The sequence below is a fragment of the Crocuta crocuta genome, unplaced genomic scaffold, assembly GCF_008692635.1.
Source record: "Crocuta crocuta isolate KB4526 unplaced genomic scaffold, BGI_CrCroc_1.0 scaffold7, whole genome shotgun sequence".
NCBI classification, from domain to species: Eukaryota; Metazoa; Chordata; class Mammalia; order Carnivora; family Hyaenidae; genus Crocuta; species Crocuta crocuta.
Genome location: NW_027531904.1, coordinates 2,786,112 through 2,798,092, shown reverse-complemented (window position 1 = coordinate 2,798,092; position 11,981 = coordinate 2,786,112). Strand labels below are relative to the sequence as shown.

Here is an 11,981-nt window from a genome sequence, read left to right as displayed (position 1 = left end):
CACCCAGACGTGGCTCATCTCCAGGCCAAAGGCATTCGGTTCTGCAGCTGGTCCGAAAACAACAAAATCAGTTTCTGAAGGGGAGAGGTTAAACCAGCCACTGCCACCCGCATGGTGCTGGCCACGTGGTGGAGGGGAGGGGCAGGGCTGAGAGGGGAGAGGCTGAAGGGTGAGCTGCACAGGGGCCCCCTCTCACCTGTGTGGCCTTGCCCCCCGGCAGGTCGGCTCAGCATGTCGGTCAGCGTCCATGAGACGCGGAAGTCGCGGAGCAGCACAGGGTCCATGAACATCACCCTCTTCCACAAAGCCTCCCACCCCGACTGCGTGCTGGCCCACCTCAACACCCTGCGCAAGCACTGCATGTTCACGGACGTCACGCTGTGGGCGGGCGACCGCGCCTTCCCCTGCCACCGCGCCGTGCTGGCCGCCTCCAGCCGCTACTTCGAGGCCATGTTCAGCCACGGCCTGCGGGAGAGCCGGGACGACACGGTCAACTTCCAGGACAACCTGCACCCCGAGGTGCTGGAACTGCTGCTGGACTTCGCCTACTCGTCGCGCATCGTCATCAACGAGGAGAACGCCGAGTCGCTGCTGGAGGCCGGCGACATGCTGCAGTTCCACGACGTGCGCGACGCGGCCGCCGAGTTCCTGGAGAAGAACCTCTTCCCCTCCAACTGCCTGGGCATGATGCTGCTGTCGGACGCGCACCAGTGCCGCCGGCTGTACGAGTTCTCGTGGCGCATGTGCCTGGTGCACTTCGAGACGGTGCGGCAGAGCGAGGACTTCAACAGCCTGTCCAAGGACACCCTGCTGGACCTCATCTCCAGCGACGAGCTGGAGACGGAGGATGAGCGCGTGGTCTTCGAGGCCATCCTGCAGTGGGTGAAGCATGACCTGGAGCGGCGCAAGGCGCATCTGCCCGAGCTCCTCCGGAGCGTGCGGCTGGCCCTGCTGCCCGCCGACTGCCTGAAGGAGGCCGTCTCCGGGGAGGCGCTCCTCATGGCCGACGAGCGCACCCGGCTCATCGTGGACGAGGCGCTCCGCTGCAAGACCAGGATCCTGCAGAACGATGGGGTGGTCACCAGCCCCTGCGCCCGGCCGCGCAAGGCGGGCCACACGCTGCTGATCCTGGGGGGCCAGACCTTCATGTGCGACAAGATCTACCAGGTGGACCACAAAGCCAAGGAGATCATCCCCAAGGCGGACCTGCCCAGCCCCCGGAAGGAGTTCAGCGCCTCGGCGATCGGCTGCAAGGTCTACGTGACCGGGGGCCGGGGCTCTGAGAACGGGGTGTCCAAGGACGTGTGGGTGTACGACACCATGCACGAGGAGTGGTCCAAGGCGGCACCCATGCTGATCGCCCGCTTCGGCCACGGCTCTGCTGAGCTGGAGAACTGCCTCTACGTGGTCGGGGGACACACGTCCCTGGCAGGTGTCTTCCCGGCCTCCCCGTCTGTCTCCCTGAAGCAGGTGGAGAAGTACGACCCCGGGGCTAACAAGTGGACCATGGTGGCCCCGCTGAGGGACGGCGTCAGCAATGCTGCGGTGGTGAGCGCCAAGCTGAAGCTGTTTGTCTTCGGGGGGACCAGCATCCACCGAGACATGGTGTCCAAAGTCCAGTGCTACGACCCCTCGGAGAACCGGTGGACCATCAAGGCCGAGTGTCCCCAGCCTTGGCGGTACACGGCAGCCGCCGTGCTGGGCAGCCAGATCTTCATCATGGGAGGTGACACGGAGTTCACGGCCGCCTCTGCCTACCGCTTCGACTGCGAGACCAACCAGTGGACGCGGATCGGGGACATGACCGCCAAACGCATGTCCTGCCACGCCCTGGCCTCGGGCAACAAGCTCTACGTGGTGGGGGGCTACTTCGGGACCCAAAGGTGTAAGACCCTGGACTGCTATGACCCCACGTCGGACACGTGGAACTGCATCACCACGGTGCCCTACTCGCTCATTCCCACTGCCTTTGTCAGCACGTGGAAACACCTGCCCTCGTGAGGAGCGCGTGCAGAGCCCAGCCAGGTGAGCCCCCAGCACCCCGGGCCCCGTCCCTCTCTGGGTCAGGGTCTCTGTGTCTTCCAGGGGAGGGTGGATAGGGCAGCAGGTGCCGGGTGCTCCGGCCCCTTTTTCAGGTCTGGAGCTACAGCCTTGCTCTGCCCCTTGCTTGCAGTTGACCTTGAGCAAAGCGTGTCAGCCCCCTGCCACATGGGGACAGCCACCTCAGATAGACTGCACGTTGCAGTCGCTGGGGGTCCTCTGACAATACCACGTGGATTTGAGGCCACAACGGCATCCTCATCTCTAACATGATGGCAGGTTAGGGCTTCCCAGAGTCACTCTCGGATCCGAGCATTCACTGGAAGGGCTCAGGGAACACACTGTAGACTGTTACTGTTCACAGTCATGGTCTAGTACAGGGAAGGGATACAGATTGAGATCAGCCAAGGACGGAGAGGAATGGGGCAGAGCCCTTTCCCTGTGCGGTCGGGACGGTGTCACTGTGCCCACATCAGTGAGTGACCGTACGCACAGGACATCCCCCAGTGGGGAGGCTCACACAGGCTCTGGCGTCCGGAGTTTTTACCGCGGCCCCATCACATAGGCTCGACTGATGGCCCACGTGGTTACTCTGCATCCAGGTCAGCTGGTACAGCATGACCCAGAGCCCCAACCCTAAGTCCCAGGGACTTGCCCATCCCCAGTCCTGCCCTAGACAAAGACAGTCTGTTGGGTATGACCGATCATCTCCCAGAAGCCAGGGACAAAGGCCAGACTTCTTTACAACACAAACGCTAAAGCCCACGCCACACCCCAGATGAGGCAAGTCTAGTGTGTATCTGATGTGTGAGTAGCACCCCAGGGACCCGCGAGGAACAGGGACGATGGACAGAGCACCCAAGAGGCCATGGGCATGCTGGAGCTCTGGGCCCAGGTCCCCGGTGGAGGCAGTCCCTCGAGGTGGCGAGAGGCCGCCTCGGCGCGGTGGCGTGACGAACGAGGGGGCTGTGGCCTAGGTACTGCTCCCGCCCCTGGTTCTTCGTGCCCTTGTTACAGGAGAGCCTCACACAAGGGGGAAGCTGACAGCGGATGCAGGGGGCTAAGGGACACAGTCAGGTGCCCTTTGGGGGGCTTGGGGGGGAGACGCAAGGAGGGACTTGCCCAAGGTCTGAGGGCAGGTGCAGAGTCAGGTGGAGGGAAGGACCAGCTCATCCAGACAGGCCTCCGAGGGGCAAGGTGGACTCTTCCCTGCAGCCCCTGTGGGGCAGGGGCAGTGCCAGCCCTGAGGTTGGATTAGGGGGTCCCGAGTAGGGGCTGGTGGATTTGTAGACGCAGGACAAGGTCTGAGTTCTGGTTCCAGCCTCCTCGGTCAGGCCCTGGAGAAGCCTCCTCCTGGGCCCCTCACACCTGACAAAGGAGCAGCAGGTCCTGAGGGCTGAGTTCTGGGGACCCCAGGGTGGGTGGGAGGCAGGGAGGCATGGGTCCCAGGGGCTCTGAGAGGCCGTGGCCTGGGGTGGGAGATCCCAGGCCCTGCCTGCAGCGCAGGCCAGCTGTCCTCACCAGGAGGGCTGGTGACCAGTCCCAGCTCCGAGGCTGACCTGGAAGCCTCAGACACCCCCACCCCCACCCACTCCTGGAAGCTCTCTGGCAGCTCAGAGAGATCGGCTCTCAGGCCAGGTGTCCCCTTGAGTGCAGATCACAGAAACCCCCTCGGGAGCCAGCCCGGACTGGAAACCTAATTTGCCCTGGGATGTGGTGGCTGCCGGCCTGTGTGCCCAAGGTTGTCCACAGCAGCGCGGTCCGCCCTCACTGGGACTGCACCTCTGCGCAAGCAGGTGCCCCAGCCAGACCCGCTCGACCCAGCCTCTGACGCCCCTACGGGGACTTGCCAGCCAGCAAGGCAGGCCCAGGGCACACGCCTCCTTTGTCCAGGGTGTTTGGGCTCCTGAGGGCCAGCCTAGATTGGGGGACGGGGGAGCTTCTGAGTTGTCCTGTTCTGTTTTAATCTTCTCCCTCCATCTTTGAGAGAAAAATCCGAGGGGCCGAGTTGTCGGTGGCACCTCCTGTCCTTTCCCAGTTCCTGCGCTCTGGGGTGCTCACCGGTGGCGCCTGAGGGCCCCTCCCTATGAACCTGGACAGTGGTTCATCCCCATGTGGGAGGGGGTGGGGGCTGGCCGGGGGACTTGGCGAGCCCTTTACCTTTCTGGGAATTTCTTCCACTCCAAGGACACATCATTCCTTGTTCTGGCTCTTACAGGCTGCTTGACCCCCATTACCTAACTCCCCCGAGCTTGGCCTTGCCATCTCAAATACAGGTGTGAAAACTGTGTTACTCACAGTATTTGAAGAGGTCAGGCAAGGGCTGGTTCAGAGTCAGCGCTTACACGAGGCAGTGATGCAGAAGGATGGGGGCCATGATGGTTTGGGGATGCTTTGGGTGGTGGGGGCCTCTCCACGTCCCCAGGCCAGCTCTTCCTTCTAGAAGGGTCCATCGCCCAGAGTCAGGAGGCACATTGTGTGTGCCCATCTGAGTGCAGCAGGGGCCTTGTTCTCTCATCTCTGTCCCAGCCCCTGGTGGGGGTGCTGTCGTCAGCCCCATCTCAGGGAGGAGGAAGCGGGTGCAAAGAGGCTAATTGCCCAGATGGAGCCAGTCCTGCTTGAGACTGGAGCGCCACGCCTGGGGCCTGGGTGGGACTGGAGCGCCACGCCTGGGCCCTACCCTCCGAGCAGAGCAACGTGCTGTGTGGCTGAGGCTGTGAGTGGCTCCGGCCTGCACGCCTGCACGTTTCCGAGCTCCTGCACCAGCTCCATCTGCATCAGGGGCAGAGGGACTTTCAGGCTTCCGCTCCAGTCCCGCATCCCAGCTGTCTCCTTTATGCGGGCCGCCAGCCAGCCTCTCTACAGTCCCTCATGGCCCTGAGAGACCCCCTCCCGCGGCCCTGCCCCCCAGGTTGACCCTGGGGGGTTCCTGCTCTCTGCTTGTGCTTGTCCTGCTTCTGTCCCGCTAGGCCCGCTGGGGTGGCCTCCAGGTCCCTTCAAAGGCAGGGGAGGAAACTGGGCTCTCTGGGGAGGGGCCCGTGACACAGCAGCAAGGCAGCAAGCTGGTGGTGAGGGTGTGCCTGGCCCTCCCCCAGTTCCCCAGGAAATGGGGCTGTAGTGGCAGCCATCATTGTCGCTGCCAACACTAGGCTGGGGAGGGGGGTGCGTCCTGAGCCAGGGCAGGGCTGGGAGGGGGGCTGGGGCAGCAGCATGGAGGTGGGGGTGCCGAGTCCCAGCACCCTGCTGCAGTGTGCGAGGAGCCCAGGCGGAACGCGGTCCCCAGGGATGGAGGGCGGGAAGAGCAGGCCTGTGTCTCCCGGGCCCAGAGGACGAGTCCTGCAGGCTTTCCCTCTGGGCAGCAGGGTAGGACCCGGGGCGGGGCGGGGGGGACCTATCTGAAGCCCCTGTGCCTGGACTGCCCCCCTGTCCATCCTGCAAGGCTCTGACTGAAGGAGCCACCCGCCGGGGTCGCCTGTACCGTGCCTCCCCTCCCCATCACCTACGTCCCCTTGGCCATCTCCAGGTGCTCAATTGCCCATCTCGGCCACCAGTCGTGGCTTCAGTGGTGCCTGCATCTGCACCGGGTTGTTCTAGCTGCTCCGTTGCAGAGACGGCAGCTGAGGCTGAGAGTGTAGGCAGTTGGCATCAGATGAACAGCTAGGAGGGGCCGGGGTAGGATCGAGCCCCAGACCTGCCCCAGTGTCCCAGCCAGCTCTCCGTATGTGGGTGACGGCAGCCAGCTGCAGCCGGGAGGCCCCTGGAGCCTGGGCTGCGTTACCCTGGGTCACCCTCCAAGTGAGGATCAGCCGTGAACGTTCTCTTTCTCTCCCACGGAGCCCCCTGCCCCCATCAAGCCCTTTAAAGGCACAGCGCCCTCCTGTCTCCTCCCCTGACCCTCCCCTGCACGCTGGGCAGGAGTCCAGGCCACCAGGAGCTCGCCTCTCCACAGGCATTGTTGGGCCCCAGCCACTTGGGGTGTGGGGGCGGAGGGCCCTCCAATCCCCGCTCTGGGAAAGGCTGAGCCCGTTTGTCCCCCACGGGGCCCCGCGAGGGGCTCCGTCACTGCCACGGGAGGGCCGATTCAGCACATTCTGTCCTGCCTTCAAAGAAGTTGCCACCGGGAGGAAATCCCAGAGCACAGATCTACACGGACGGGCCTGGTGCATTGAGAAAGGTGCCTGGGCAGGCGTTCAGACATCTTGAAACACACCAGGGACCGGGACAGTGGCGCCCTCCCTGGCCGCGGTTGGCAGGGCAGGCCTGTCACGTGCGGGCAGTGTGGGGCGACCACTGGCCCCGTCTCTGCAAGGTGGAGGAGGGTCCCTTCTCACAGGAGGAGACTAGGCCTCAGAGAAGCCCCTGCCAAAATTTGGGGTGGCCCCTGGCTGTCCCAGTCCAGGGGCAGCTGTGTGGCCTGGGAGGGGATTCAGGAGCCAGACAGTGTGGCTCCCCGGTACCCTCGGCCTTCAGGGTGTCTCTCGGTGCTGTCTCGTCCTCAGGGACTCAGGACAGCCCAGAGGGGCCCTGTTCCCCAGGTGAGGGTCTCGTGGCGTGGGTGGCTTAGAGGCTTGGTTGGGGGCAGCGGTGGGGTCTTGCCTCCAGTGGAACGGCACCCCCCACCGCCCCGTCTGTCTCGTGCGTCGGGAGGCTGTGGGGCAGAGAGGCCCTGGAGGTTTGGGTTTGCCACCTTAGAGCGTCTCGGGGTGCTCGAGGCCTCGTGACCAGCTTCTCACTTGTGGGGGCCTTCACTGCCCCCCTGAGGGAGCAGTGGGCGCCCCGCCTAGCTCCTGGGGGGTGCTGACCTTCCGGGGACTTCCCACAGAGCTCAAGCCAACCCTCTAGACGCGTTGGCAGTGAGGGAGGGAGGGGCGTACCCCGCTTGAAGGAAGAAAGCCCCACAGATCTGGGGGCTGGCCTGAAGTTCTGCATGCTGAGTACGTGCAGACTGACCAGTAGATGTAAGCCCCTGACGCGTACTCCTTACGCACTGTGCGCCAGGCACAAGCGTCAGATGGGACAAAGCTCTAAGGCCAAGAATGGCGCCATCGCTCGTGGACGTTCTGCAAAGAGTGTCTCACCTCCTTGCCTGTTGGCAGAACGGGCAGCCGGCTCCGCCTGCCTGTGCCAAGGGCCTGCTCACCCGTGCCTCTATGGGGCCAACGTGAGATGTCAGCATGCTGGCCAGACATCATCCATGTCCCGGGCACAAGTGTGCCTGCTTGCTCAGGGCCACCTCTGAGGCCATGGCCCCTATGGCTCTGCCAGAGCAAGTGGCGTTGGGTGTTGAGATGGTGTGTGAGCGAGCAGGTGCCGGGAAATCATCAGGGAGAACCCCCGGCCCCTCCGCGCAGGACTCCAGGCGGCCTGCCTGTCCAACACGGCCCGCTGCTGCCACGAGTGTGTCCTTTGTCCCTGTGGCTCTGGCCGAGGGCATCCCTTCCTGACACACGCCCACGGCCACACCTCCACACGAGCTCACGCACAGTGGTGCTGAGCTGCCTCGGCGGGTTAGGCTTTAAAGATGACCACGCTGGCCAGCTGTTGGGTTATCTCACTTGCTTCGAGGAGATTCCACATAGAGCCTTCCACGTGCGTTAGACCACTTCGTCCTCTCCGGGAGGCTGAGATCCGTCCCCTCAGCTTCCACACGAAGCTCAGAGCAGAGGCTGCATTGATTGAGAAGCCAGTGCTAGAGTGTGAGCTTGGTGACCACAAGGTCACCCCTCATTCACCACTGTCAGCCCCCACAGTCTATCTCAGGGCCCAGGTCAATGGGCTGCACAGTGAATGTCAAGGGCATGAATGAATGTGCTGGCTGCCACCCACAGCTGCCCGGTTCTTCCTAACCACGTGGCTGGCATGCCCCTACCTGCCCCCCTGCTCTCTGACTACCCCCTTGCCATTCCCTCTCATTTTCAGACATGCTAGATTCCCACCTCAGGACCTTTGTACACGCCGTCCCTCCTGCCTGCTTCCCCCTTTGGCAAACTCCGTTTGTTCTCGGAGCCCAGGCTGCAGCCCCTCACAGTGGCCTCTGATGGTAACTCTGTTCCAGGTTGGCATAGAATCGTGTGGGTTCGATTCATACTCTGCCCCCCTCCCTCCCTCCCTCTTCCTCTGCAGACTCCTCGTGTTTCTCCCCACCCCATGGCCGCAGCCCTCGCCGCCACAGAGTGGCCCTGACCCTGTCTGCCACCGCAGGAGGCCCGGCCCCCCCAGCTCTGGGAGCAGCATTCTCAGGGCTGCTACGAGCTTCGGACAAGGGAAGAGAAGCTGTCTCGAGAGCCCCGTGTGTCTGCCTGAGGCCTTTTCCTCTCTGGTCTGCAGGTGGTCTGCAGGGGAGAGGACCTTCCAGAGGGGCGCGGACCGACCCCAAGACTCCCTCGGCCTCGGGGCGAAGACACATCCGCAGATCCTGCCTGGGGGGCTGAGAGGAGCCGGGCAGGCAGCCTCGCCGTCTCCCTGTCGTGGTGGTAAAGTCACCCAGCGGAGGGTGTCTCAGGCCTCGTGGAAGCAGGGTCCCCCGGCACCAAGAGCAGACGCTGCCTGGGCGGGAATGGAGGCGGAAGCCCCTGGGGCGCCCTCACACCACCTGCAGGGCTTCCTGAGTAAATGACCCCGAGACCCCAGTGTTAGAGCAGAAACCCCCGGGCCCCTCCCCACCCCCTCCCGGTCAGGCCAGCTGTGCCAGGTGCAGAAGACACTTGAGCCCCATCACAACGGGACCCCGAGCCCCGTGTCCTATTAGACGGGGGGATGCCCTCGGGGGCCACCCCGCCCTCCCCTCAGAGCCTGCCTGTCCTGGGAGCCCACCCCAAGAGGTGGCAATGGCCTTGTCATCTGCTGACATGACCGTGTGGGCTCTTAGACCAGGAGCAGGTGTGAGAGGGGACCACAGGGTCACTCTCGAGCCCCCCGGCATGGAGGACAGCAGCAAGGCCTGTGGTCCCCGGCCCCCAGCCGCCGGGTCCCTCCTCAGTGTGTCCCCCGTGTCTGGGGCCCTGGAGGGGTCCGCCCACACCTGGAAGCGGGGTTTCTGGATCATCCCTTGCCGGGCGCCGCCGGAGCGGGAAGCGGCCTGCGCCAAACCCGAGGCTTCCCCGCCGCCTGCCGTTCGCTGGGTGCCGCTTGGGCGGTCAGGACGGGGCCAGCAGAGCGGGCTGGACTGGCGGGGGCCCCACGTCCCACGCAGGTGCTGTGCGTGACTGCGCCCTGCCCGCAGCGCAGACGGAGGGCCTGTCTCCGGGAGGGGCCTGGGGCTGGGCTCGCCCGCCCGGGGAGAAGCCGGAAGCAGAGAGTGCATCTCCGGGTCCCCGGGAGGCCGCAGGCCCTTCCGCAGCGGAGGCTGGCCTCCGGGGGGACCGGGAGACGGCTCTGCGGGGGGAGGCTGCCCACCGGGGCCGCGGGATGCAGGGTGGCCAAGGTGGGGTAAGCGCACTTTGCACACGGCACAGCGGGCCTTGCAGTGGTGTGTCCCCGAGTTGTGTTCCTTCTGTTTCTAACTTAATAAAAGAGCTGAGAAAAATCTTGAAATCTTGCTTCCCTGGGTGCTGGGACCCGTCTTGGGACAAAAGGCGTGGGCTTTGCCCCACTCGCCCGGGCTCGACGTCCGCCCTCGCCGTCCCCCCCCCCCACAGCGTCTGCCCCTTCAGTGAGTCGGGGGGGTGCGGAGACCCCCTCCCCAGGGACCCGCTGGCACCCAGATGCGAGGGCTTCCTTTCCTCGGATTATTCCAGCAGCAGAGTCCGTTGCCTTCCTGAGGGCAACTCTCAGTGCGTTGGGAGCACCGGCTGAGGGTAGGGTGGTGCTGACGCGAACCCTCAGGAGCGAGGGCACAGGGCAGTGGGTGCCCTGAACCTCGGGGGTGTGCACACCGGCCTGTAACAGCAGAAAGAGCTGATTCGGATGCTCAAGTAGGAGGGTGGCAACTCCTTTCTTGCCAGGTTGAACGAGCACCCCTTGAACTAGTGAGTCGATCTCAGACGTGTGGCTTAGAACGGCCCAGCGGGGGCGCCCGCCCAGCTCCCTCCACAGTCCCCAGGCACAGCCCCGGGAGGGACACCCAGCCCCTCACACTGCCTGCCCCCCCCCCCCGCCACTGGGCTTGGCTCCGCAACTGTGCCCATAGGCTCGTACTAGCGCGCACACACCCTCACATGTACGTATGCTGACGTATACAGCCGTGCACACACGTGCCCTCACATGTGCACCCACACATATGGCTGTGCACTCACACTCAGGCGCACACCTGCTNCCGCCAGTGGGATGACAGCCAGCACGGCGTGAGACCCAGACAATGTCCATCAGAAGGTGGGGATGACTTTCTAATAGGCCACAGGCCAAACGGCACGGCAGACGGTAAGTAGAGGTGTGATCCTCATTTCTGCAGCCTCAGTGTGAGCGTAAGTGAGCCAAGGCCAGGGCAGCTCCACAGGGTTGGGCCCCAGCCGCCTCCTATCCTGTTGCTGTATCCACTAACTTGCAGGCCTCCATCTCCTGGCCCAACGTGGCTGCCCAGTTCCTGCCATCTCTGCTGCATTCCAGCTGGTAGGAAGGGGAGAAGAGGAGGTGACCAGCAAGCCTCTTTAAGGGCATCCCCCAAACTTGCGCACGTAACCTCTGCGCACTCCCAGGGGAGGCGGGACATGCCGGCTACAAATTCAGACGGTGACTCAGTCAAGGGGCGGTGGATCCTGGAGGCCAAGGAGCAGCTCCCACCTCCCGGCCTGGTCAGGAGTTGGAAGGAGCCTTTCTAAGCCGACCTGCCTCCCCTCCTCCGGAGCTGCTGAAGTGGGACACGGGCCCTTTCCAGAGCCTGGCCCCATGTGTGTGCCAGCACCAGCACGTTGCAGAATTGCCCCCTTTCATCCATCCACACAGTGACCCCCAGAGGTGGGCGTCTTGTCTGCTTCCTGCTGGTGAGGAAACGGGCTGAGAGGTTAAAGCTCCTCCCGCAGGGGCTCACACCACTGGCGGCAGGGCGCGGAACCAGCCGGCTGTGGATGTGAGCGTGCGGGTGAGTGTGGTGCGTGTGTGTTCCCAGTTCAGTGATCGCAGGGCTAATAGAACTGAGGTCTAATAGAACCAGAGAGCCTGGCTGCAGAGTGGCTGCCGTCATCGCAGTGGGATTTGCACCCAGTCTCTGGCCGGCACACCCAGCTGGAGCCCCGGGAGCCAGACTGTGTCTGGGATGGGGCTTTGGGAAGGGGAGCCCATCTGGGATGGGGTAATAAACCCCTGAGAACGTTGTCTCCAGGCGGCTGTCAGAGCTTTCACGTGTCCCAGCGCCTGGTGTGGAAAAGTGGACAGGAAGTTCCATGGGGAGCCCTGGGAGCCTCCCCGGGGCCAGCGATGGTGGCCGACTGTCCCTCCTCCTCAGAGCGGGAGCCGATGCGGGACGAGCCCGGCGTCACCTCCAATGCCGTGTGACAGACCATCCCTGCTCAGCACCCAAGGCTGTAGGCAAGTCCTGGTGGGGGAAGGAGGAGGCTTGTAAGCAGCAATTCTCTTTAATGAGGCAGCTCGGGAAGAGCTCTTCTGGGTCATCGGAAAGTGGGTATTTGAAATCCGTTGTCCCAGCTCCTGCCGCACAGGAGGGGGGACAGTCTTCAGCAGCACACAGGTGGCTTCCCTGGCTCGTGCCCCACCTGACCCCCGGCCTCCGGACACACAGCACCTGCCAGCCTCGGGCCCTGCCCTGGATGCAGGTGTGCCTGGGGCTAATTTCCAGCGAGAACACCCAGCCCTGGGTTCTCCCCTGCTTCGCTGCCTCCGTGGGTTTTGGGCTTGGGTTTGGGGAGGTGCTCTCAACCTGGGGCTCAGGATCGAATTCAGGGGTCTGTATGCTTCAATGAGGAAAAAATTATACCCTCACTTTAAGAATCTCTCAATTACAGCATTTTCTTCACTAGGGACCTAGGGAAACAGCCTACTGGTATCAG

The 11,981-nt window shown here is 63.8% G+C and overlaps 1 protein-coding gene across 2 annotated transcripts; it reads left to right on the top strand.

Moving 5' to 3' along the window:
- The first annotated feature begins 225 nt into the window (after positions 1-225).
- Positions 226-9,567, top strand: KLHL25 (kelch like family member 25). 2 transcript variants are annotated; one of them, XM_077774320.1, is made up of 2 exons: positions 226-2,025; positions 8,368-9,567. In XM_077774320.1, exon 1 carries the CDS (start codon positions 232-234, stop codon positions 1,999-2,001), a length of 1,770 nt encoding a protein of 589 aa, XP_077630446.1. In that variant the 5' UTR covers positions 226-231; the 3' UTR covers positions 2,002-2,025; positions 8,368-9,567. The 2 variants fall into 2 exon arrangements, with proteins under 2 accessions (XP_077630446.1, XP_077630445.1); XM_077774319.1 differs by having other exon boundaries at positions 8,164-9,567.
- The last annotated feature ends 2,414 nt before the right edge of the window (positions 9,568-11,981 follow it).

Coding starts and splice junctions, on each gene's coding strand:
- KLHL25 (XM_077774320.1), top strand. CDS start 232: ATGTCGGTCAGCGTCCATGAGACGCGGAAGTCGCGGAGCAGCACAGGG.